Here is a 27,344-nt window from a genome sequence, read left to right as displayed (position 1 = left end):
GTTTCTCATCATGTCAGACGCTCAGATTATTCCAGTTCAGTACAATCAACATCCAATCAGCTGATCAGTCTGAACCCATCGGTAATTTCACAACGTGGATTTGTGAAATTACTCCATGAAGGACGGCTCCATCCCATTTAGCTGTAACTGAACTGTCATCGTCATGTAAAGACACCAGGAGCAAGTGCTGATGAAATGTTGTTATTTTTAAGGTTAGACACAAACACACACTCATGCATGATGAAATGATAGTGTAACCTTGTGTGTGTGTGTGTGTGTGTGTGTGTGTGTGTGTTGCCATGCTGATTGCAGGTTGCTGTCCAGGATGGCGGGGATGAAGGAGCAGCAGTTCACGGAGGAGAAGCCCCTGCTGCCGGAGCAGCGAGGAGTGGACTCAGACATGGTCAGTCCACCTGGTTTATTCTTTTATTTTGAAGGAACTGCTCTGGAAGTCTCAGAGATGTTTGCATTCATTAGCCGCGATGGCTTATAATTAGAAAATGTGCTTGTTTACCCGCGGAGGAGGAAAATTAATGAACTCCATCCAACCGTGACTCTCTGATAGCGACGCTCATGAGAAGATGAAGGCTCGTTTAAGCTGGGAGAGAGTGTCGGAGGATAAAGAGGGGAAAGTGAGCGGTGGGCGGTTACATAAAGGCCACTTATCCATTACCTAAGCAACAGATTGTGGCTGAATCGGGAGCTCTTGAACGTTTCGAGAGTCACTTGTTGCAGGAATGATAGAAATGGTGGCGACGTGCCAGATCTACTCGATGGGAAAGCGACTTAAAGAGGTTCGATTAATGCCTGAAAAAGGCTCACACAGACGCTTCAAAGTGAGTTATTCTCACAAAGCTGCCTGAGTGGAAAGAAAGAAAAATAAAAGTAGATGAAGGCTGATTTTTTAATACGGTGGGAAGCAAGATCATTACCAGCTAGAAAAGCATGCTGTACCGGCAGCAACGGTTACCCAAACTACAGGAAGCACAAAGTATTAATAAATGTGTACATAATGTGTGTAATACTGTGAAGTGAAGTGCCAAAAACTACAGCTCAGTCTCCATAAGTCCCCATGTTCAAATGTCCAACTTCATAGCAGAAATAAACATGTTTACAGCCTGGTACAAAAAACAGTTTTGGTCTCTATATAATAATATTAAAGTCTATGTGAAGGCAATTCAGAGATTTCTTTCAAACACATTAAATATGTTGTAAAATAGTAAAATGTTAGTGGTTCAAACAGTTTTTCACCAGTTTTCAGTTTCAGGATTTTTGTGGGCGGTCCTTAAAGGGTGGCTCGATGACACGCTGAGGCCACCCTGAGCAGAGAGACAGAGATGAATTCATCTCAACTCAGAGTGTTTCAAAGCTAGTCATGTAATTTTCTGAACTCAGAGAATTCATTTTTACCTGATTTTGACACCTGATTCCATAAACTTGTCGATATTTTTAATCATTAAATTTGGCCCAGGTGGTTAATGACACTTTCTTCTTTAGTCTGACAAACTCAGAACTTTTATTCTGACTTTAGCTGGACTTTAAGGGTTAAAGTTACGCATCATGTGGTCCATCTCAGATCTGCCGATCCACGTCTATGCCGATTTTTAGCAATTAGCTGGCCAAGCAAGGGAAGTAGCAGGATAGCCACAGTGGTGGCGGCCAACACCTTCAGCTTCGACATCACTCACGCAGTGTCCGTTCTTTATACTGTCACCGGTCTGCCTGAGCACGTAACTACAGTCTCCTTAGTGGATTCACAGCAGCGCCAGAGCGCCATCTACTGACATAAAGGGAATTATCTCGATGTAAAGAGTGTAGTCATAGTAATAGTTCGAAACATTCACAAAAAATATGGAGAGTGGGCATTTCCCAACCGACTACACATGAAAACAACATATTGAACGATCCATAAACGAGCCGAGCGTCCTTCTGCCTCTTTATTTCAGCCGTGAAGCCGCTGACTAAACATGTCGGCCGTGACTCATTTGGCGAGCGTGTCAGGAGAGAAAGATATAGTGGGTCAGTAGCTTATTAGAAGTGGCCTGAATATGTTATATGCGCATCAATAAGAACGACTAATTCAGCTATTGATCGGCTAATCTGGCAAAAGGTCATTAGGCCCGCTCGTTATGACTTGCTGCTTGTAAGTGATGGAGGCCATCGACCTGCTGCCGAATCGATCCACTCACATGTTTGCCCGGGTCGACGGGGGGGACGCTCGTATTATTGTTCTGTCGAAGGCTACACTTTTATCTCCTGCCTCTCTCTCTGCTCTCTCGGCTCATTTAAAGCCGCGGAGCTCTGCTGTTGTGCAACAGCGCGTTAGTGACCTTTAAGAGCAGTTACTGAGCGATTACCTCCTGGCACAAAACACTGGTAGAACTCTGCTCTGACTCACTGCGAGTCATGTCGAGCTAATGCTGCGTTCAGTTCAGACGGGAACAAGTTTCTAGTTTGTAAATCTGATTTGTGCTGACGTCAACAGCTCGGCTGGTTTCTTGTCGTTTTGCTGATGGACAGTTGGTGGCGATACGACAATGAACGTAGCAGAGCGCCGACAAAGGCCGTGAAGACAAAGACGGGCCTTTAAAGTCTCAGGAAGTAGAGTGCTGACTTTGTGTCAGTGTTGGTCCAGATACTGGAGGACAGATGGGACAAAAACTTTGACCTCACGTGGACTTTAATAAGTGTAATAATAATGATAAAGTATCTGTGGCTGTAGCCACCGTTGATGTTTGTTTCCCATGTGACATGAACGCAGCACAGTCTAATCCAGCAGGTCACGGCCTGTTCCTTCATTCCTGATAAAAGTATTTTTCAACCACAACTTTATTTCCCAGGTTTTTTTTTGTGCCAAAGTGACTAAATGGGGAAGTTTTGAATCTGGTCCAGTATTTAGTGAGAGCTCTGCAGCCTGCATCCAAACGGGAAGGCTGTAATCCCTGTGGACAATCGTGCACCATCAAAACACGTCAACTAAAAGACTCAGATTGTTCTTCTAAGCGTCTGACAACATTGTGGAGAGGATCCTACATTGATTTATGTGTTCGAGACTTTTTTAGCTTGACCAGGTCTATGAGGTCTCCACAGGAACACCACCACACTCAGCAGCTGGTTACTTTGCTCACCTCACCTCCCCTGAGGTTTCAGAAGGAGACTTTCTCCGTAGCGTCGTGTTGACAGACACCTGTAATAAAAATCTGAGCCTGTTGAAGGTAAAAAAACTCTTTTAATGGATGTATTTCGACGGTGCATGGATGTTGTAGTTTCTTTCTCGGTTGCAGCGCACTCCCTTGATACTGGACCAAATTTAAAACTTGTTGTCTCCAGAAAAACTCAAGAAAATCAGTGCTGGTTGGAATATACTGAAGTTAACCTTTAAAGGATGGCTACACATCTTCAGCTTGACTTTTCTGGTGACGCTGGAATAGAAATGAAGCACAGCGAGGCCAGAGGTCTCAGAAAATGCATGATTGATTATGAATTGTTATGTTGACTGTATAATTGCTGCTCTGTCTTCCCAACACAGCAGGATAAAGGAGAGGAGGCATCGGGGGGTTTACCGTGCCCCGCCAGCCCCGCGCCACTTACCCAACCCCCTCCCCAAAGCCGCCCCACTCACCGCTGGCATGTGATCGCACGGCACTGGCTCCGCCAGGCCCGCCGTCGGACCAGCGGGGTCCTCCCGGTAACTACCAGAACCACCAGAACAAGCAGTGCCAGAACACTGAATCAAAACACAGCGAACACAGCTGAGCGGAAAACCGGAACACTTCAAAATTCATGATGTAGACGATGAATCACACAGAAAAAATAAAGTTCATAAAATCACATTTACCACAAAAACCTTTAATTTATACGCTATTTTAATGGAATTTATACAGAATAACGTAACATTTTATATTAGAGACTGTTAAGTAACATTTAATGTCATATTTTACGATCTTTTACTGTCGTGGTTTGGCAGTTTTTCATTATATAATCTACAGATATTTTAAAACATAAAATATAATGCCAACCTTATACATGAAATCAACAGTATTAATGTAATATTAGAAAAAGTTAAAAGTATTATTAGGGTAAAATTCTAACCACAAGATGCCAGTTTTTTACTGTGTTTCTTTTTACCGTCATTTTATGTCAAAACCTTTATATAAATGCCATTTTAATGGAATTTCTACAGCATAACGTAGCATATTTTATTAGAGACTGGTAATTATACAGGAAAACATGTATAGTCATGCTTTGGCATGATATTTCAAAACACGTAAAAACCACCAACCTTATACATAAAATCAACAGTACATCCTTTTACTGTAATATTAGAAAAATACATTACATTTATTTATTTATACTCGTCATGTAAATACATGTACATGGGTATTTTAAGCAGTAGATTAAAGTGTGCTTAAAGTTTCAGGATTAAATCATTTGAGCTGATAGTTGTATTACTCATATATTAACATGTAAGAAACGTTTTAATGTTGTGGCTCATCATAGTAAAGCTACTAACCACCTAACTTTACTGTTTAATCTATAATATGCATGTATATACACCGATCAGCCATAACATCAGGAACACCAGCCTAAGAGGTCCAACTTTTACCGCCAGAACATCCCTGATCAATCGAGGCATGGACTCGAATAGACCTCTGAAGGTGTGCTGTGGTATCTGGCACCAGTAAATCCTTGAAGTCCTGGAAGTTTTGAGGTAGGCCTCCTTGGATCTGTTTGTCCAGCACATCCTACAGATGCTGGAGATCTTGGGAATTCAGAGGCCAAGTCAACACCTTGAACTTGTTGTTGAGGCCATCAGGGTGCTCATGGTCTGCAACAATGCTTATGTAGGTGGTACGTGTCAAAGTTCAAACGGTTTCCCAGCAGAACATCGCCCAAAACATCTCACCGCCTCCTCCGGCTCGCTTTCTTCCCATAGTGCATCCTGGTGTCATGTGTTCCTCAGGTAAGCGACAAACACGTACCTGGCCATCCACGAGATGTAGACGAAAATATGCATTGTGGTCCAGTTCTGATGTTCATGAGCCCATTGTTGGAGCTTTCAGCAGGGTTCAGCATGGACACCCTGACTGGACCTTTCTATCAGAACCAGCACCAACTTTTTCAGCAGTTTGAGCTACAGTAGCTCGTCTGTTCGATCGGACCACACGGACCAGTCTTTGGCTCCCCACATGCATTAACGAGCCTTGGCCGCCCGTGATCCTGTCGCCTTCCTTGGACCCAGTTTTGATAGGTACTGACCACTGCAGGGAACACCCCACAAGGGCTGGACCCAGGCATCTAGTCATTATAATTTGGTTCTTGTCAGTCGTTCAAATTCTGACGCTGAACATCAACTCTGAGGACAAAATATTCACCTGCTGCCTGATGTATCCCACCTACTGCCAGGCGCCATGATAAGGAGATGAGTCAGTAAGTTATGGCTGATCGGTGTATATGAACTGATAATCTAAATCATAATCTGCATAGTGACCACAGTTGTTCTCCATACATCTTATACTAGCTTTCATACTAGCCCTGGTCAGACTTTACGCCCCTCCGGACGTCTCCGTTGCGAGCATCTCTAGGATGAGCCTTAATCAAGTCTGTCCTCTGATCCTCCCGGACCTGATGAATTAAATTTAGTGCTGCAGTAATTGTGCTTTTCAGCTGAGAGAACCTTTAGTAAAGTCTAAAATCTGGGACAGAATCTACATTGTTGAACCCAGCAAGGCAGAAACACACCACAGCTGCAAACACCCCGTAGAACCACCTGGACAGGACTCGGTACACGATCCAGCTCCACGCCGCTGCCCCTTCTCAGCTGCCCCATCTCTACATGCAGCATCACTTTTGAGGGACTTTTAAGAAAGAGAAGAGTGCCACCTGCTGGTCCGACCACCGTACTGTCATCACTAACCCTCTGAAACACATGCATGAAATCCACAGGAGCTGACGCTGCCCTTTCCGGCTGAGATGCGAGATCAGTTCATTGGATTTCTTTCAGGTGTCGATATTATTTGTCATGTTCTCGTCGCTGGGCAGCTTCAGCTCCTGTTGCTTTTAGTGACATCTTTCTCTCTCTTCAGGTGGAGTGTCACCCCTGTCCTTTCTTTTCCAGTCTAATAACTTTCTTTACTACCGACTTCAACCCACCACTTTTCCTTTTTTCGATGTCGTACGGTGCCCATCTTTAATCCTGTCATGTTTTCTTTCAGAAATATCTTCAGAAATTCCCACACATGCATGTTTAACAAGGACGCAGTGTGGAAACCATCCTGTGTCACCGGTTCTGACTAACCTCATGTGCATGTCCTTAAGTTTTCTTTTTTTGTCCAGATGTTCTGCTCTAAAAGCTTCACACAGATCAGCAGGGCAGGAACAAACTCTTCGCTGACATGTGGTGGAATAACACAGGTTATAACATCATGGTAGAAACGAGCTCTTGATCAGTGAGCATTTACTGACGGATGAGAAACCTGTTTTATGTCAATACATGTCTTAAATGAAGAGTCGACACCAGATTCCTCAAACAGCAGAGCACCGCTGCGAGGATAAAACCTCCACGCCCGCCGTGTTTAAACACTGGCCTGCACAGCTGTCACTTCTACTGACGCCAGCTTCAGTCAGCGTCTCTCAATCTTTTACATCTATTTTGGCAGCCCGACGAGTCAGACCGGCTCGCAGGGATTCTCCCCCTGATGACAAAAATGTTATTTTTAATGTGGCAGCTCGTCTTTGTTTGACTGCTGGAGGAATCTGGTTGCTCTCGCTCTCATCCTGTATTTTTAAACCATCTTCCCTCACTCTCTCGCTGCTGATTTGTTCCCAGTCTCCCACATGCACTTCAGTAAATTATCTTCACCGCCTCTCTGAGACACAGCGGTGTATTAAAGGAGCGCTCCAGCGATTTTAACCTGACAGGAGATCATGGGGAGTTTAAAAACTAATGTACAGTACAGTGAGAACATTTTTATAGCGTTAGAAACAAGCAACAGTTCCTCTTGTTGAGGCTGGCTCCAGAAGTGAGTCAGTCTCCATAAGTCCCCATGTTAAAAACTTCACAGCAGAAATAAACATGTTTACAGCCTGGTACAAAAAACAGTTTTGGTCTCTGTAGCTAATTTCCCCGTTCATGACAACTGTACTGAGGGTGAATTTATATACAACTCACCTGTTCACATTATATTAAGGCTTAAAGTTATGCAGGGTTAGCTTTGATTGACAGGTGGGTGTCATTACAGAGACCACGTCCATGTTTTATAAAGTCTATGGTTAAAAACTGTGGTGGGTGGATCTGATGAAGGCCTGACTTCATGCTGGAGTACTCCTTTAAACACAAACGCACGCAGTTTAATATGTAACATACATTTCAGTGTGTTCAGAGACAGCTGAACTTGATAAGCTGCTAAGGTGCTTCTGGGAAACTGTGTTTTCTGTGTCTGTGGTTTGGACCGACAGTGCACAAACTCGTGCTGTAAGTCTTCAGCTCCAGCAGTGGATACACTGTGTGAGGATTATGTGTGTTTGACTGTATGTGTGTGTGTGTGTGTTTGTGTGTGTGTGTGTGTGTGTGTGAGTTCACACTATTTATCTCTTTCATGTTTTCATTTTTTTTTTCTTCTGTCTCTGCTTGTCTTTCTCGGCAGGAGAGCTGTGAACAGCTGATGCCGGTTGGGGATTGGAAGGTATGAACCGATGTTGTGCGCTGCTTTTATTTTTATTTTTTTCTTGTGTTTGTGTTTTTGTCTCACTGAGGTAAACAGACTGAGTCAGCAGGGAAAAGAAGAGAGAGGAGGTGTAAGATAGATTTTTTAAATACAGCTTTAAAACAACATCATGTCACTTTCCTGTTGATCCACACTGACCTGTGATCAGGTGAACGGTGTCTCTGTCATTCGTACGTCTGTTCTCACACTATGTAACTTTGGGCTCCGGGTCGGGAGAAGTACGTAACGCTTTACGGCACTAAGTCACACAGCAGCAACTATTTCACTGATTCTGGTGAAACTGGATCATATTTTATGGAGGAAATGTTTTCTGGTTTTCCCTCTGATGTCCTCCGGCTGCTCCGCCTCAACTCTCTGTGATTTACAGAGTTTATGATGGACAGTGAAGTAAACTGTAGCTGCTGTTAGCTCAGTTTGTTAGCCAGGCTGCCCGGACTGTGAGGAGGTTTGGACCACTGGGTAGAAGAAGAAGAAGAAGAGGAGGTTTACAGGGAATGATGACGGGGAACAGAGCCGGTCTTGTGCCACAACCGGAGCTGGGAAAGCAAGGGAAGGCAATGTAACCAGGTTCAGCAGCCTCTATGGATATAATGGCAGAGGAGAAGAGAGTGAAGAGGACGCTGACGGAGGAAGCTAAGAAGAGAAAAGGAGAGAGTCAGCGAGCAAGAAGCCGCCGGACAAGAGTAAATGTGGGACTGACTCTGACTCAACTCTGTGATTTACAGTTTCCTGATGGACAGTGAAGTAAACTGTAGCTGCTGTTAGCTCAGTTTGTTAGCCGAGTGACCAGAGGAGTTTTAGTGTTTATACCACAGGAGTTTTTGGATCACCGGGAAGGCTTGGGTGATTTAACCGGGCTCAGCAGCCTCTACGGACATAATGGCAGAGGAGAAGAGAGCGAAGAGGACGCCAGCACTGGTCATTAATGTTATTAAGTCCTCAAAACGTCTGCCGCGCAACCCGTCCTTCAGATCTTTTATTACAGTTTTGTTTTGAAGCTCTCTGCAGCGTCACTTTGACTTTTTGTTTGAGCTTCACACGTTTAACAGCTCTGCTGGTTTATTCTCGTCAGACACGAGCTCGACGTCAGACAGCGGTGATGAGACGTCTTCTCATGAAACACCTCTCTCTCTTTCACACTTCACTGTCACTTCAAGTCCTGAGAAAATAACGCTGCATTTTTAAAGAGCGCCGCTGTGTGTCTGCCTGCGAGACGAAGTCATTAATACCTTTTTGTAAAGACACACACGTGTGTTTTGCTTAGTGTGCTTCAGCCTGATCCATCTTTTTTTTTCTCTTCTCATTAAAGAGCTCAGACACCTCAGACCTTCAGACATGAAGTTATTTATAATAATCTGTCGAATTCTTCAGAAAATCACAAGAACACAGTGAAATTGTTTCTGTATGTGTCGAAGCACTCGGGTCACCTTAAACCACAGAGGGAGTTTATGTTCATTCAACAACTTATGAACAACTTCGACAGAGTGAATCATCAGTAAAAGATTAAATCTACCAAACTATTCTTCACCTTCAGTCAGATTTATGTTGTTTAACATGTTTTTTTTAATGAAGATTGTTGCTTTTGGTCTCTGTAGCTAATTTCCCCGTTCATGACAACTGTACTGAGGGTGAATTTATATACAACTCACCTGTTCACATTATATTAAGGCTGAAAGTTATGCAGGATTAATCCGACAAGCCTTTTGTCTCATATGAACATGATGTAAAAAGATGCAGGACGAACAGCTGCTGTGTTTTGGCGCCACATATGTAATTATTATTAAAACAGGAAATCGCAGAATGACTGGAGAAAGTCGTCGTCGTCCAAACTTCACCTCCTGACGTCAGCATCTGTTCAAACTCCCTCCATCCGACCAGCGCCTCGTCGTCAGATGCTTTTTTGGGGTTGTGTGTTTAAAGTAGACGGAGCGTTGCAGAGTCAGCAGGGAGGGACGGTTAATCTAAAGGGGGGACAAAGTCAGAGCGGGAAAAAAGAAAGAGCGGCGTTTCAAGTCGAGTCAGCACGCTGAGTGTGCTGTCAACAGGAAAGGGGGGATAGATGGAGAGAGAAAAGGGGGGAAGGGGGTCGAAGAGGGAAGACAAAGAGCCGGGAGGCTGTGTGTGTTCATAGGAGTGTGTGTCAGCGTGACAGTGACACCATTACACTCATGTGAATATGCACGTACGCCTCTCGGCCTTCAGGAAACATCAATATTCAAACTTGTGCGCACATGAGAGTCGAGTTCAGAGTCAGTTTGTGACATGACATGAGTTGGGTTGTTGAGTCAGGTAAGGCCTGATCTCACTGATGCTGTGAAGTGAGGCGACGTAACCAGAGAAGATCAGCTGGTCATCGATCATGACTCATAAGTTTCTCGGTACAGGAAGACGTAAGGAGTCGATTTGATGTTGATGTCATGGTGTAGAGAAGGTTTGTCTGGGAGGAGCAGCAGTTCAGGTTTAGAGAGGTGGTGTGCCGTCAAACGTTTAGAGACTATAGAGCTGTGTGTCGCCTGCATAGCAGTGATTCATGTGATATAACAAATTATTCTTATTTTAATTGTCTTTACATAAAAAAATGGACTTCCAGTCTGTACAGCATGACTCTCTGACCTTCACATAAGGAAAAAATCAATTGTTGGATCAATGTGGCGGCTGCATTGACGCACTGCTCCGTGAAACAGCAGCTGTATGTTTATTAGTATCTATGGCAGAGCGTCGAACAGCTAACTGTGTCAAACTAGACGACAGCACCAAGCAGCAACCTCCAGTGCTGGGAAGTGAAGCCAAAAACTGCAGTTCCTCAAACGTCCACTTGAGGCTGGGTCCAGAAGTGAGTCAGTTTCCATAAGTCCCCATGTCCAAATGTCCAACTTCACAGCAGAAATAAACATGTTTACAGCCTGGTACAAAAAACAGTTTTGGTCTCTGTAGCTAATTTCCCCGTTCATGACAACTGTACTGAGGGTGAATTTATATACAACTCACCTGTTCACATTATATTAAGGCTTAAAGTTATGCAGGATTAAGAGTGACATCACTGATTTTATTTAATCCTGCATAACTTTAAGCCTAAATTAGCTACAGAGCCAAGGAGAATTAGAGACACTCTCAAAGTTCATCAGAAGTGCCTGAGTCGGTCTCACATTCTGCCAAACTCATCCTTGTGGATCGACTGTACAGTCGTCCCTCGCTATAACGCGGTTCACTTTTCGCAGACTCGCTGTTTCGTGGATTTTTTTAGTGTAATTTTGCATGCTTTATTTTTACAGCGTACTGTATGAACGCGTAATGTGTTCTGCGTCCTAATTTGGCTAAGGGAGTACTGTATAAAATGCGTGTAAAAAGGTGTACAGTGGTCCCTCGTTTATCGCGGGGGATACGTTCTAAAAATAACCCGCAATAAACGAAATCCGCGAAGTAAGTTTTACAATTATTATACATGTTTTAAGGCCGTAAAACCCCTAACCACACACTTTTATACACCTTTTTACACGCGTTTTGTACAGGTTTTACTGCCTTAAAACATGGATAATAATTCTAAAACTTACTTCGTGGATTTCGTTTATTGCGGGTTATTTTTAGAACGTATCCCCCGCGATAAACGAGGGACCACTGTAAACCCAAAAATAACACCCCAAATACTACACGTCCAGAATTAGTCACAGAGAATGTCTTTACCCATGGAGGTGTTATTGTCAGCATGTTCTAGTCTGGAGACACAGATGTCTGTTTACACAGATTGGAACGTCAACAACAAGCTATCTATTATGTCTATGAAGGCAGCAACAGGTCTCTGTGACCCTGGACACCACAGTGTTGAGATAGACTGGCACCTACTGTTCCCAACCAAAGCCAAACAACTAATACTGCTGAGGACCTCAAGGCCAACACGTGACCTCATGAAACCTTTCCATAACAAGACCAAAACTGTTTTTTGTACCAGGCTGTAAACATGTTTATTTCTGCTGTGAACATTTGAACATGGGGACTTATGGAGACTGACTCAAGTGGACAACAAGAGGAACTGCAGCCTCCTGATAGACAGATCCAAACTGTATCAGTGATGCTGATGAGAGAGAGAGAGAGAGAGAGAGAGAGAGAGAGCGCCTTCAGACTGACACAACAGCTGACCAATCGTGTGCAGGGGGAGTCAGCGCTCTGAGCGAATCATCTCCAGCCTGCCCCACACCCTGTCTGGAGTGCCTATAGAGTGTGAGGAGAAGGGGAGGAGGATGGAGGAGGAGGAGGAGGAGAAGGAGGAGGAGGGCTGCAGCTCCGAGCTTAAGAGTCTGGGGTGGGAGTAGTAGCCGAGCAGACAAAGACACTGCAGCAGCATCCACCATCCGAGCTCTCCATCCCCACGCAGCGAGTGCTCACCAGGACCTAGTCCTTCAAAACAGGAGAGGCCTGGCTGCTCGTCTGCACACTCCTCCTCCTCCTCCTCCTCTTCCTCCTCCTGTTCCTCTTCTTCGTTGGCTGAGAGTACAGATACTGCGGAGCCATGCCTGAGTGCTGGGACGGGGTGAGTGTCAGGGAGGTGTGTGATGGCATGTATTTACCTGTGTGTGTGTGTGTGTCCTTGCCTCTAAATGTTACAATTGGTTGATTTCGTTACATGATCTTCTTCTGCTGAGTCGCAGAGTCAAATGATGGGTCATGCTTTGACTCTGGCCCACTGACACACTTTATGCGCATCCCTCTGCGGATAAACACATGAGCGCATGAGCGCATGTGTGTGTGTGTGTGTGTGTGTGTGTGTGTGTGTGTGTGTGTGGAGGAAGTGTTATTCCTGCTGCAGTATCATCCATTTTGGCAACCTTGAGACGGACGAGTGAAGGTGTGAAAGGAAGGGAGTGATTTGATTCAGGCCGCTCGTTCTGTTTTTATTTTTGATTTACCTCAGATTTTTGTTCTTTGTGTCGGGTCTCAGGTCACGATTTAATCTAATAAATCCTGAGTCATGTTCCTGTGCAGCTTCAGTCATGTTAATATCAACGCTGGATTTTTGAGATGTATCATAAATCTCCTCCTGGATGTCTGAAGGTCATCAGGAGCTCGTGTGTGTTTGACCTCGAATTAGAAAAGCTGATCGCAGATGATGTTGGCGCTGAACTAACAGAGAGATAATCATGCTGGATTAACTGATGACTGAAGGTGTGTGTGTGTGTGTGTGTGTGTGTGTGTGTGTGTGTGTGTTGTTATTTAAATGACTCTGTAGTGCGATGTTATTGACAGTCAGAGTGTCTGAAGAGTCTCAGGTGTGAAAACATGCTGATGGACGTCAGTTTGTTTGGTTTGAATCAGAGGCGAGTCAGCACCGTCAGAAAATCCTTCACCGCCTAAAGCTGGCATAATAATCCCAAAACACCACCCTGCTATGTGTGTGTGTGTGTGTGTGTGTGTGTTGTGCAGCTCATGGTAACACACATCTCCTACCTCCATTTTGAGTTTGGCTGGCTCTGACCAGTCGATGCTGACAAAATGTGGGAGGTTTGGATTCACAACAAGACAAACGTTTGGAGCGGTTACGAGCTCTACGTTTGTTTTATTACAAAGGATTAGAAGATGACTTCTCATTGACAGTTTGAATTATTGTCTGATGTGTTCCCTGGTAGGATATCAGATATTAGCAGTGCTGAATTTGAAGTCAAAATATCAAAATATTCTTGGGCAGTCCCAGAATATATTAGAAAAAAAACGCTCCTAGCAAGCTGCAACCTTCCATCCATCATCGATCAGATGAATCATTAAACGTGTCCTCTCACATTTATTTCCAGTTTGTCACATATCCAAACTGTTCAAACTGTTCTTCAAGTTGTGCTGAGTTGAGTTTTACAAAACATTGCTGCAGTCTTTGCTTTGGTTTGTTTTGGTTTGTTTTGGTAGGTGGGTAAATTTAGTCATTTAGAACTTTTCTATGCAGACGATCTCGTTATTTATCTATCACAAAAACTCGAATCCAGATGAAAAGATTCAAGTTATGCGAACATTTTATCGGCTCTCGATGTTGAGAATTGTAGTTTCTTCTATGCATTATTGATTCAGACTTGCTTTTGAGTCATGAATTGAGGTGATGAAGTCGTGAACTCTGCAAGAATCCGTTCTGAGATCATTGCGGGAAAGCAAAGCGATCTGAATTCTTTTTGTAACCAACAATTCCTTGTAAAGCAGCGAGTATTTTGGCTTCTTCTGGACATATTCTTGCAAGTAAACTTTCCTTACTCGCTTGTGAAACTAACTGATTCTCTAAATCTGCTCTGTAGTCTTGTCCTTAAAGTGTTTTTACTGTTGGTGTTTGTCTTTATCTGGTCTTATTTGTTTTATTAAATTATTTGCTTTTCGTTTTTATAGTTTATTTATCAGTTATTTCTAAACATTTCCACATTTAGCTCTCTTGTATCATTTAGCTGTATGTTTGTAAGTTTCTGTGTCTATGTAAAAGTTGCTCCAAACAAATTTCCCCAGTGGGTATAATAAAGTTTGTTTCTTGTTATCCATCACAGTGTTGTGAGAAGTCATAGTTTCTAACATTATCACAGACATTAAACATCCCTTCTCTTAATTCTTGCTTCATTCTTTGTTTTGCCATTTTCTTTAAAGCTAATTATCACAGAGCATCAGTGCATGTTCAGTGATTTACCGTCAGGGCTCGTGCTAATTAAAGACCTTCAATCCTGCGTACTGACTGTGAGTTCGAGCAGGCTGAATAATGAGTTGATGATCATGGATCCGTCAGGTGTTGTTGGAGGTGCAAATGTTCAGATGACTGCACATGTGTGAACCACCTGGTGAGAAGAGTGTTTGTGTGTTTCACAGGAACATGACATCGAGACCCCTTTCGGGATGCTGCATGTGGTGATCCGCGGGGCGCCCAAAGGGAACAGGCCTGCTATCCTCACCTATCACGATGTGGGACTGAACCGTGAGTATACGCATGAAAATGTGTGTGTGTGTGTGTGTGTGTGTGTGTGTGTGTGTGTGTGGTTTGACAGACGCTCCAGGCTTGTCTGTAAAGGTGTTTCTGCACTTACCAGAAGCGATAATTGGCCTCTGTGCCGCACCATTCCATGCATACACGTGTTATCGTCTCCAGGAGGAGACTGTGCTGATAATTAAAAGAAACACAGGGATAGCTGAGTTATCTGCCGAGGTTCAGTGTCTGCACTGTGTTTTATTCAACAGATTCTTGGACCTGAAGGCTTAAAACCGATGCCATAAAATCACCTCAGATATTTCAGATTTCCTGTCATTGTTCTCGTTAAAACAACAAGTAAACTTCTCTGTGTTTGAGTCAAACAGCTGTGTGAACGCCCTGCACGCCTGCGTGATCAATAATTTAATAAAGCGAGGGATAATGTTATATAGAGGAAGGAGAGCTGTGCAGAGAAGCAACAACAATGAGCGAGATTCGTCTCGGAAGGGTGACGAAAATAGAAAAAAGAGGAGGAGATGAGGAGGCAAAGGAGAGGAGAGAGATGAAATGTAGGTCAGAAAAACATCCCCATCCTGCAGAGGCGGGCGGGGCGGGGCCAGCAGCATGCGGCGCTGCCTTGATGGGTGGAGGTGGGTGGGATGGTGGTGGTGGTGGTGAGGGGGTCTGGAGGAAAACATGTTGCGGTGCACGGCTCTGCTGACTGCAGATATCTGGCTCATGTTGTTTGTCCTGCTGCCTTTGAATCGTCCTCTTCCTTTAATGTCACTGAGCTGATTATCCATCTCATTCAGAAAATGACAAAAAAAAGAACAAAAGAATAAAAAAACAGCTCTGCTTAATGTAGAATATACAACAGACCTGAATATAAGTCTGCAGCAGAGCCGCAAGGATATTAGTATTCACAGCCAGTCACTAAATCACTGGACTGTGGCGCACAATCATACAGGACAGAGCGGGAAAGTGAGGAATGAAAGGCCCGAACACAACGGCAGACGAGAGTTTAACGTTCCATGTTACAATCAACAGAAGCGGTCCAGCGGTCTTTGATTAAAAACAGAGAGTAAAATAGAGAGAACGAGAGAAACTCGTGTTACGGAGAAGAAGACAGACAGAGTGATTTAAGAAGTGCACTGTAACAAAAAATGTAAAATTAAAGTAAAATGTCAACATAACTCAAATAAATGTCAAAAAGCATGCAACTGTTAGTCAATGTTTTAAGAAGAAACACTGTTATTTTACAGATTCTCCTTAATAATGACAGTTTTACGGGAAAACACTGTTATTTTACAGGTGTTCGTTAATAAAACACCTTCAGTAAAGGGATGATAAGAATGGTGTTCGTTAATAAAACACCTTCAGTAAAGGGATGATAAGAATAGTTTTAAGGAGAAACACTGTCAACACAAACACTGTTTTACAGACGTTCGTTAATAATGAAGGTAAAATACTTTCAATAAAACATGCCAGAAAGTTTTTAATCTTTGGCAGTTCAGGTCATTTTACTTTTAAATATATATACTTAAAGTAACAGCATAATTTACAGATAATGAGATTTATATACAATAAAAAAGAAAACAGAAAACGACTGTAATAATTTTTTATTAGTCATTTTCCGTAAATGAGTACACATAAATACAAGCTTTAAATTGGAAAGAAAAATATGAACGGACATAAACATTTATATAATGAGCCACATATTAATGTTTTACATACATTCATATGTAATTTAAAGAGCAAAATACTGTAGAAATAAAATTAAATAAGTTATTTTCTGTATAAAAATGAGAAATTACTGTAATTTGTCTTAAGTGGCATAACACTTAAAAATAACAGCTTGGATGTTAATTTACAGATAGTTTTACATTACATTTTAAAAAACAGAAAACTACTGTAAAAAATATGTTATTTTCCATTGAAGTGCAGAGGAACAACAGAACGAGAGACGGAGAAAAGAAAGTGGGTCATGGATTCAGTCGGAGCGTCGATTCAGCACGACACCGACGAGACAGGGCAAAAAAAAACCTTCTGTCTCCCTCTGTCCTCGTAGCGTCGGTACAAACTGGGCAAAGATTAATCGGCCACCTTTCACGCCTCGCGTCCTTCATCTCCGTTGCTGCTCTAATTGGTCCGTTAAATTAGAGGAAATGGAGGAAACGATGTTGCTGCATGGTTTCATCGAGTCTGACACACGTGTGATGGAAATAGGCCGGTGGGAGGAGGAGGGCAAACCGATCTATTATACACGGAGATGTTTCACAATGTTTGTGTTGAGGAAATAGAGTTTAAATGTTCAGAGATCACAACCTAAATATGTGTTGCTCCTTTAGCACTGAGGTTGTATTCGGTTCAAGCACTGAAGAGAAAAGAAACACACCGTGTATGTGACCTATCAGATTTGTTGCTTCTTCTTCTGGCATCGGATCCGTTGTACAGATGGCCACCTTCAAGGTGCTCCCTCGGCGTGATGCATATTTAATGTGATCCATTCCTCCATCCTCTCCTCCTCCTCGCCGTGCCCTTTGCCTCCTTCCTCCTCTCTCACCTCATGCCGTCCTCTGCTTATTTCCTGTCTCCCTCGCTCTCCTACAGACAAGCTGTGCTTCAACACTTTCTTCAACAACGAGGACATGCAGGAGATCACCAAGCACTTTGTGGTCTGCCACATCGACGCCCCGGGGCAACAGATCGGAGCGTCGCAGCTGCCACAGGGGTAACACAACAAGTGCATGACCTGACGTACATCAGCTTAAAGCACCGTTATGTAGAAATATCATCCAGCTCCTGTTCTGGCACGACACCAGCTCCGCTCTGCTTTGAATGCAATGATTATACGAACGTGAGAATACATATCATGACGTGTTCTTCTCCTCTTCACAGGTACCAGTACCCTACTATGGACCAGTTGGCTGGGATGCTGCCCACTGTGGTGCAACACTTTGGGTCGGTGCTTTACACTCCACATTTATTCACAGCGAACGTTTTAATCCGAAAAATCTGCAGGGACATCACGTCCTCTGCTGCAGAAATCTGTCCGATCTGTTAGAGACGAGCTTTGATATCTGTTCAGTTTTTTCTTTCCACACCACTGATTGTCGATGTTTTTCTCTGAAGCGTTGTCTTCACGATCATTTCCCCTCGATTCCTGTAGAGAAATATCGAGTGAGGATGTTTTTTTGCCAGCAGGGTTTAATTTTACCTGGATATTCAGGTTCATGTTAAACACTACGGCGCAGTATCCTGTAGCCTCCACACAAGTGAACTGCTTTGAATAATGTATCATTGTTTATCTTCTGATCATTATTTCTAACGGACTAATCGTCCTTTTAGATTTAAGAGCATCGTTGGGATCGGAGTCGGAGCTGGAGCTTACATCCTGGCCAAGTTTGCTGTAAGTCCTCCTGGATTGTAGCTGTTCGTAGAGCTCGATGAAACATTCAAATATTCAGAGCCTTACATTTGTTTCTGCCTCGTCTTCTCTCAGCTGATCTTCCCTGACCTGGTGGAGGGTTTGGTCCTGCTCAACATCGACCCCAATGGCAAAGGATGGATCGACTGGGCTGCCACCAAGGTACCTACCTGCACACACTTCCAGATCTAGACCTGCTTTGTGTGTGTTGTTTCTTACAATAACAGCGTCCCCGTGTGTTTCCTCCAGCTGTCCGGTCTGACCAGCGCTCTGCCAGATACCGTGCTGCCACACCTTTTCAGCCAGGTGAGCTCACAGGAGTGCCGCATCTAAGAAATATTACACGAGATGGCGTGCTTTAACGTCAATATTGGCACAACGAGATCCATAATCGTCACTGAAGTGCCAATAATGATGGTAAAGCACACCCTCACATGTAATATTGTGATTATACAACAATTACCAACTTAAATTAAACATATGATCAAAGGATTTTTATATTTTGTGGCAATTTTCTCTCAAAATATTTTTTTTACTTGCCGTTTCCGTTCTGATCTACTCCAGCAGGTAGTCCGATGTTTAGTAACAACCTGGCTTCCCAAACTGAATAAATACCAAACGTATAAACACTAAACTCCTTCTTGAATCTTTGCAAAGGTTCTGACCCAGTTTGTGTTTTGTTGTTTGTCTGCAGGAGGAGCTGATGAACAACACAGAGCTGGTGCAGAGCTACCGGCAACAGATCAACAACACCATCAACCAGTTCAACCTGCAGCTCTTCTGGAACATGTACAACAGGTGGAGGCACACCATTTCCTACACACACACATTTAACACACACTAACACTTTGTCTTAACGTTCGTGACGTCTCGTCTGTTTCAGTCGGAGGGACCTCGAGATGAATCGCAGCGGGACGGTGATCAACGCCAAAACTCTGAAGTGAGTTATAACTCATCGTTACTTATTGCTTCATGCAAAGAGTCGTTTCACTTCTTTATATTCGATATTATATATGTCGAAGATTAGTTTAAGTAATCTGAACCTTCCTGTAGGTGTCCCGTCATGCTGGTGGTTGGAGACAACGCCCCCGCTGAGGAGGGAGTGGTGAGTCCGTCTTCCTTTCTTTCTTTTCACGACGTTGCGTTTCTTTAGCTCGCCGCTCCAAGAACCGAACTTACTTTTTAAAGGTCCAGTGTGTAACATTTAAGTCACCTATTGACAGAAAGTGAACATGAATATTCATAACTCTGGGTCACGTTAGAATTTTTACATCTGCAGAGGGAGAAAACACTTTGAAGTGACAAACCAAACACTGGCTTCACCACTAGATGTCAGTAAATCCCACACACACACTGGACCTTTAAAGTAGTCGTGCCTCAAAGACGATATTTCATCTGTGTGAAGCTGGAAACATCAAACCCTCCTCCTCTGTTTGTGACTGTTTGTCCTCATTCAGTAAAAAGAAACAGGTCAGCCAGCACAGCAGTCTGTCTGTCTGTCTGTCTGTCTGTCTGTCTGTCTGTCTGTGTGTGTGTGTGTGTGTGTGTGTGTGTGTGTTCTCCAGAGGCCAGATGGCCACGCTCCGTGTCTCTCGGGGTTTTTTTAGTTTCGAAGTGGCCCAGATATTTCTGCTTCTGCACCAGTTAATCTGCCGCATGTTCAAATTTAAATCAAACCACTCGACTGTCAGACGTGGAGGTGTACGGAGGGAAACATCTTGGAAAGATGGATGGATGGATGGATGGATGGATGGATGGATGGATGGATGGTGTGGGCGTTGGGGGTTGTTTTATTGGATGTGACAGATGGAGGTCACGTTCATATTTAATATCCTCTCGTCTGACCTGCAGATGAGGCGGCTGTGTTCTCACTTATACGACACATTCCTTTATACACAGCCAGAAGAGGAAGATGTTGATCTGGCAACTCATTTGCATCACTTTTGCTGTTAATTTTCTAATTATTATCAGCCGATTAAGCAACTCTTCAATGCAAGGAAACAATTTGTGAGGATGAACACAGGAAAACATCCATATTTACCATGTTTGCACAGTGAAATATGTATTTCAGCAATCTGTGTGAAGGATTAAAGATTAAAGGTAACGGGAAGCAAAATCATGTTTGGTGTGTGTGTGTGTGTGTGTGTGTGTGTGTGTGTGTGTGCATGCGCACACTGCGGCTGTGCTCTCAGCTCAGCTCAAGTGACTCATCTCTGCAGCACACTGCAGCATCTGGGTCACTCACATATACACGTATAGAGACTAAAATAGTCTCCCTATATAAACTATACATGCAACACACCCACAGCGTTCTTCATGAAGCTCCATGAAGTTCACACACACACACACACACATGCTGCAGATTTAATCACTTTAACCTCCTGTTGTTGTTTTTGTTTTGTTTTTCTCCTCAAGGTCGAGTGCAACTCCAAACTGGACCCGACCAACACCACCTTCCTGAAGGTAACTGTCCTCGTGCTGCTCACCATCACACAGAAAGTCTGTGGATGCAGTTTTTACACGTGCAGTCTAATCAGTAATGATGCCAATTAAAGCAACATTGTGTAGAGATTATTGATATTTTTAGGATTTGTTGCCTCCCGTTTTTAAGAGTGTAATATGTTCAGCTGTACTCGAGTATTTGTTCTGATTACATTACGTTACAGCAGCAGTCAGTCCAGCTCGGCGTCTGTCTTTCAGACTTTTATTTCACCAACCACTAAAAGTCAGTCCCACATTTACTCTTGTCAACGTCCTCTTCGCTCTGTTCTCCTCTGCCATTATGTCCGTTGAGGCTCCTGAGCCATGATACTAACTTATGTATTGTCCAGCTCCTGTTCTGGCACGACATTTCATACTCCTCCCAAAGTTACATTGTGTGAGAACAGACGTACAAATGACAGAGACACAGTTCACCTGATCACAGGTCAGTGTAGATCAACAGGATTTAAACTCTGTTAGTTTATGAGAGAAAAGTTACACAGTGTTGCTTTAATGTGATCATTGCAAACATCTTACATCGACGTATAAACTGTTTGGGATAAAGAAACTCCCTAATCAATTTTCTGCTAACGGTGCGTTTAAGTTACAAACTAACCAAATGAAAAATGATAAACATATAACAAACACTAACACTCTTACATTGTGTGAAACGTTTGCATATGAAACATAAACACATGCTTAAATGTTGCTTTTCATGTGGTGATATAGTCCTCAGAAGTGCATTGGATGGACTTCCTGTGACGGCCAGTAGCTTTTAGATTGACCGAGTCGCTTCCAAGTTACAAAAACAAAACGAGTCTTTGTAACTTTTTGATCGGCTGGAAGCAGCAGGTGAGCTTTGATTCCTGCAACAGCCCAGCAGGATCATTCAGGCAAAACAACACTGCCATGTTTGAGACGAATAATGAATGAATTATACCGAGAAAAGATATAGACGAAAGAGAATTTGCAGTAATCATATGAATTAATTAGTCTTTCATTAATGCATAAGAACAATTTAATGTCAAACGATAAGTCATGAGTTATCTTGTGACTACCTAGACTGTACTCTTTATAATATCATTTACAGAGACCCAACAGTTCCCACCATGAGCAAACACTTCAGAAACCTTGAGCAGAACCCGGATCCTGATGGACAGACATCTAGTTAAAGAGACAGACATACAGCAGCAATAATAACTATAATTTCAATAGAAATATCACTAATTATAGTAATAACGATGACAATTTCAACGAGTATTTGTAGTCTGTGATTTTCAATCAACCCAAAAATCCAAACTTTTCTCGTCTGTTGTTCCCCGTTGGTGGAACGTCCCAACAGTTCCTACCAGATCAGGGGCGTCCCTCTCAGACCTCCAGCTCTTCAGAGAGGACCTCCTCTACAACACTACCAACGACCGGACATGATAAACTAGCACTAACATGTCATGTTCCCTTTTTCTGTAAGTCGCTTTGGATAAAAGCGTCAGCTAAATGACTGATTGTAAATGCAAACATGGGAAGTTGTTTCCCAGCGGTCTGTAGCAGCATAATTAAGGGTGACGATGTGAGAGAGATCTCCAGAAAGACAACATGTGATGCACCGACAACAGACAAAATATAAAGCCATCGCTGCTGTTAGCGTAGCAGGATAGAGGGTGTGAACACGCTCTGGTTCCTGACGTCGCGAGCTGTTAGCACTTTGTCTAACTGCTGCTCTCTGTCCTCTCATGGCAGATGGCTGACTCTGGTGGACTTCCTCAGCTCACACAGGTAACGCAACCTGACATACAATCAAATGAAAGCCAAAAATCCAGACAGACCACAAACGCATCATCAGATTCTCCCTGTTTTTTTTTTTGTTTTGTTTTTTTCAGCCTGGCAAGCTGACTGAAGCCTTCAAGTACTTCCTGCAGGGAATGGGCTACAGTAAGTACTCAGACCTGTGCGGTTTTACATGTATGTTCACGTCTTTGTAGTAAATTCTTGTAAGAAGCACTGTTGTTGTGTTGATGTCTCAGTGTGTTCGAGGGACATGAGTTGTGTTAATCTTGCCCTCTGTCTTCCTTGCCCCGTTCTCTCAGTCGCTTATGTGAAGGATCGGAGGTTGAGTGGAGGGCCAGGTACTTCCTCCTCCTCCTCCTCCTCCTCCTCCCTGTTCACCTCTGACCTCTTATCGCTGCCCTGTTTCTAATAACATTTTAAAATTTATTTTAATTTCATTTGGTTATGAAAACAATAATTTGGGCTGTTGAATGATGATAATTTTACTTTTTGCTGTCATTTCTAAAGTTATTTTTTTTTATTATTTGTTTTTAATCTCAAAGACATTAATCCCCCATCTTTGTTTTATCAAAAATAATTTTTCCTCCTGTGGAAAAATATACTGACCTCACTTCTCCTCCTTCCCCCCCTGCCATCCCTTTGCATCTCCAATACTGCTCTTTGCATGGCCTTCAGCTAGCTTTGAGCAAAGCCCTTTGGGTTATAACAAATCTTTAAATATCACCGACGTTAGAGAAGAATTAAAACTACATAAACTGACCGAACACAAGTTAAAAACTGAAAGAGTTTAAACCACACAAACCTGTCACACGACATGAAACAATAAAAGGTTTGCGACTCAAACTGATCTGAAAGAAGTCAAACTCAATAAAACTCTAATTAATTCAGCACTAATCAAAACAATGGATCAATGACCGTGTGGAGCAACACGTCAGCTTGGTCAGCAGCCCTACACTTCAAACTAAGAGGCTCACTTCAAGTCAGCAGCAACTAATATGCAATGCATCCAGTTAGACTTTCAAAATAAAGCCTGCTGCTTGTTTTTCAATTTGAAACCAAGCAGCATCCTCTGCAGAATTGCCAAAAACTGCAGTTCCTCTAACGTCCACTTGAGGCTGGCTCCAGAAGTGAGTCAGTCTCCATAAGTCCCCATGTTCAAATGTCCAACTTCACAGCAGAAATAAACATGTGTACAGTGTTTGTTTGAAGCGTAGGTTTGTTGACCAATCCTGCAGCTGGACAGTATTTTTTGGGGCACTTTGTGCCTTTTGTAGCTCATTGTTTTGATTTTTTCTGGCACGTAAACTCCATTTTCATTTACTTTTTCCTCAATTTCTACAATTAGGCACCAAAATTTGTGAGTTTGCAACTAGCTGGTGAATACAGTTGAGCATGTAGCAGCTTAAGAGCCTTAATGAACATTTATGAACAACAATTGATGTAGCTTGAAGGCAGGGAAAACAATTTAAAAGAGTATTTATTGGTAGGAATAGAATATAATATTTACAATATAATATTTAGCTCGTTTATAATGTTCTAGCCTCAGAGAACAGTGGAACTTTACAAACACAAACAGGGCCCAGAGTTCGACCGTTCATGGCTGACTCTTCTCACCAGATCTAAAAACAGGATGTCCTCCAGTTCTCCACATTAGCATGATCTCCCTACATCTCCCTAACATCAATTTTTTCGCACCGTTTTGTTTCTGTTTACCAAAATATAATGCTGAATCTTTCCTCCCCTGTCTTCCACCCCTTCCCTCCCTTGTTCCTCTCAGTGCCCTCCGCCAGCATGACCCGCCTGGCTCGCTCCAGGACGGCCTCCCTGACTAGTGCCAGCTCCATGGACGGGTCCCGCTCTCGTGCCTGCACCCATTCCGACAGCACCGATGGAGTTGGCACGGTCACCCACACCATGGAGGTGTCCTGCTGAGGGGTCGGCCAACCCGTAGAAAGAGAGGGGAGGGGAAGGGGTTAGAGGGATGGAAAAAAGAAAGAAACAGGAAGGGATGGCAGCAAAGAGGAGAAGGTGGAGGTCTGCCATCTTCTTTCCTTCCTCCAATGTAAAATACCATACGTACGGCTACTAAAACCCCCAACCACACCTGTCACCCGGCACTTAAAGATTTAAGCAACTTGTTTTTGTTCCCTAAGTGTCATTCTTGTGTTTGCTAAGTGTCTCCTCCATCTTTGCCTGCAACCTTTTTTAACCCTCCCCCCACCCCCCAAACACCACCATCACCATCGCCATCAGCACCAACCTACGAAAAAAGAAAGTCAACAATCCGCTCAGCAATACGTGATAATGAGACAATGAGCTGCTCTTAATGACGGAGGTGAAAGTGCAGGATATACCAAGGAGAGCAGAAGTTTTAGCATCAGTGTTTTGGAAGCAGTTTTCTTCTTTTATCGTACAGACAAAATGTGAGCGTCTCTCTCTCTGATGTTTTGTAAGGGATCGGTTATTTCTCTCCACGAATGACAGGATGTCCAGAATTGAACAGACAGCAGAACACAGCCTATCGTAGCCGAGTGCACCTGTAGTGCTTAGAGAGGATTTGTTAGTTTGTTTTGTAGTCTAAGAGCATAGCTAGAGTACACCACACTGATTTAAAGCTGCACTTGGTAGGATTTTATTTCAAACTTAAACTACACGTAAAGTAGACCATCGTCGGCGTACGTGCATTTCGGGAGAAATGTACTTGGAGCTTGTTGTTTATCGATGGACTTATATTAGCATCACAAGCTTTTCCAGTAGGCGTCTTTGTAATAATAGATGAGTCTGTCTGAGGCTGGCGTCCATGAACTCTTATTACATCCTGAGAGGAAATGAAACCCAGGCGCCACAGAAACCTAACCACTACACCACCAGGGAGCTTGGCTGACGCAAAATGTGCAGCTGCATCTGTTTTTATTACTTTTAATCATAATACTCTCTTACATAACCAAACTTGTGTTTGAGTAATCTTGATTTTTTTTTAGCAAGATGACAATCTGTAATTTGTGAGCGACTGGAGTTCATCTGTTGTTTAATATAAGATGATACAATCCAATGTAGCCAATGTAGCACAAAAGCATGTAGAAAACTAACAACAAAGGTGGAATTGAACTTCCAGACTTTATTCACTCACCTGTAATCACGTCAGTATCTTATACAGTGACGTTTTTAACAGCTTAAAAAGGCACCGTGAGCTGAATAGTGTCGTGTGTAATGTTTGTATGTAGCATGTAAACTGAGGAGTAATATTTTATCTGTATGAGCTCAAAATCAGACACATATTAATCAGGACACTGATTATCTTTATGTGTGATTCTGTATGGAGCATCACAGACCAGACCAGTGTACTGATTGTATTAATTATAAGTTCAGTTCTTCCCTTATTTGAAGCGACATTAGTGCAGTGCAGCTTTAAGGTGTGTATCATCTCAATTCTAAGACAATCCACTACATGAACATAGGCTGTAACATGTATTTATTAACACGTATATGCATGTCAATGTGAAAGTAATCTTAGGGCATTCTAGTATCTGAGTAGTAAATAGTATTAGGGCATTCTTCATTAGCACCTTACATGTGGCTAGTTACACAGAGCCACGGATGCATCATCAGTCTTTAACTCCAGTGCATGGACGTGGTTCTGGCCGTAGTCGGCTCTTTGTGGTCTCTAACATGACAATCACACTCTGACCCAAAACCAAACCAGACCAAGGGGACCGAGGCAGGACCAGGCTGACCCTGACAAACTCTTTGTTTTCGGGGGGGGGTCACCACCAAAGAACTCGCAGCAGCCTTCCCTTACAGCGCCCAGCCCCTCTCTGTGGATATACCAAAGCTACCCACACACACACACACACACACACACACACACACACACACACACACACACACACACATATTTCCATGCACACATACATTTTCACACATCTTCTCAAATGAAAGTTGTGTGGGCTGTGCTTTGTAAGGGAACTAAGCCAAAGAAAAGACATAAATACACAAAATTCACACACAAGAAGGAATTCATTGCTTTGTGGTCAGTGTGTGTCTCGATGTGCTGTGTAACCATAATCATTAATATAGTACATATATACAGTAACAGTATAGTTTTAGACTAGTGAAGCTGTGTGCTGTTATCTGCTCTAATACTGGACCACTGTCGTTGGTGATCGGAGATGGAGCGGGGGGGGGGGTCCCCTGTTTTTTAGTTTAGTAATGTACAGTGTTCATGTGCCATAGTCACCTTTTCCTGTTACCAGTTTTACAAATAAAACCCTTTGGTCCCCTTTGAGAAAGGGGCGTAGCTTCCAAACGCTGTGGCGTGCGCTTCCCTGAGGTGGCCTGTAAGGGGCGGGGCTTTTTTGGAGCCATTTGGGCGCCAAGCTCGGAATGTAGGGCAAACCCCAGCCACCTAAAAAAAAACTAACAAAAAATAAACAAATAAATAAATCACAAGGTGCCCCGGCTCTCACAGGCAAACCTAGTCGCACCCTAAAGGGCTATCAGCTGAAGTCACTTTTTAAAAATGTTGGTAGTGTTAGTCGTGTTTCGGAGCTCCAGGGGGCCCCGGGAGAGTTGACGCAGGATTGTTAGTCAAACAGAGAGAGATCCTGAATGAATGTTAAATGTAAAAGAATGTGTTTTTGTTAAAGCTGGAGAGATTATTAAAAGAGTATCCAACAAATCCCAACATGCAGGAAGGAGAGATTAATAAAAAGGATGTTAGACAGTCAGATCAAAAACCTCCGTCGCTCTTCTTAGAACCTCACGGATGAATTTCATGGACACAGAAGTGTGCATGTAGTAGAGTTTGATCATCTTCCAGTGTTTTTTCACTCTTCACTTAAGCTATTTTCTGCCATCTACACGTTGGTTTTCCTCCCACACAACTTCTTCTACCCAAACTGCCTGGGGGAGGGGGTCCTCCTGAATGTATTTTGTCCCTTTTTTGAAGTGCTGTACAGTATCGTCAACCTACGCCTCTCAGAAACCCCTTCACTATTGTTTGCACTTC

The 27,344-nt window shown here is 43.1% G+C and overlaps 1 protein-coding gene across 7 annotated transcripts; it reads left to right on the top strand.

The window, feature by feature from the left end:
* The first annotated feature begins 292 nt into the window (after nucleotides 1–292).
* ndrg4 (NDRG family member 4) lies at nucleotides 293–27,344 on the top strand. 7 transcript variants are annotated; one of them, XM_027272283.1, is made up of 17 exons: nucleotides 293–403; nucleotides 3,533–3,688; nucleotides 7,647–7,685; nucleotides 14,547–14,652; nucleotides 17,254–17,374; nucleotides 17,542–17,604; nucleotides 17,992–18,052; nucleotides 18,146–18,232; nucleotides 18,320–18,376; nucleotides 18,765–18,868; nucleotides 18,954–19,010; nucleotides 19,124–19,175; nucleotides 20,486–20,533; nucleotides 22,289–22,324; nucleotides 22,429–22,480; nucleotides 22,636–22,674; nucleotides 24,114–27,344. In XM_027272283.1, the coding sequence occupies exons 1-17, from the start codon at nucleotides 326–328 to the stop codon at nucleotides 24,266–24,268; spliced, it is 1,311 nt and encodes a 436-aa protein (XP_027128084.1). In that variant the 5' UTR covers nucleotides 293–325; the 3' UTR covers nucleotides 24,269–27,344. The 7 variants fall into 7 exon arrangements, with proteins under 7 accessions (XP_027128084.1, XP_027128083.1, XP_027128086.1 ...); XM_027272282.1 differs by having other exon boundaries at nucleotides 3,530–3,688; XM_027272285.1 differs by lacking the exon at nucleotides 3,533–3,688.

Source organism: Larimichthys crocea, chromosome XX, assembly GCF_000972845.2.
Source record: "Larimichthys crocea isolate SSNF chromosome XX, L_crocea_2.0, whole genome shotgun sequence".
In the NCBI taxonomy this organism is placed as follows: Eukaryota; Metazoa; Chordata; class Actinopteri; family Sciaenidae; genus Larimichthys; species Larimichthys crocea.
The sequence above is the reverse complement of the archived record's forward strand: the minus strand, read 5'-3'. Positions and strand labels throughout refer to the sequence as shown.

Bases quoted from the DNA above. Each gene is read 5' to 3' on its own strand.
- ndrg4 (XM_027272282.1), top strand. From the start codon at position 326: ATGGCGGGGATGAAGGAGCAGCAGTTCACGGAGGAGAAGCCCCTGCTG. The intron at 19,011-19,123 runs GTGAGTTATAAC...ACCTTCCTGTAG, and splicing joins ATCAACGCCAAAACTCTGAA to GTGTCCCGTCATGCTGGTGG. The intron at 22,675-24,113 runs GTACTTCCTCCT...TGTTCCTCTCAG, and splicing joins GAGGTTGAGTGGAGGGCCAG to TGCCCTCCGCCAGCATGACC.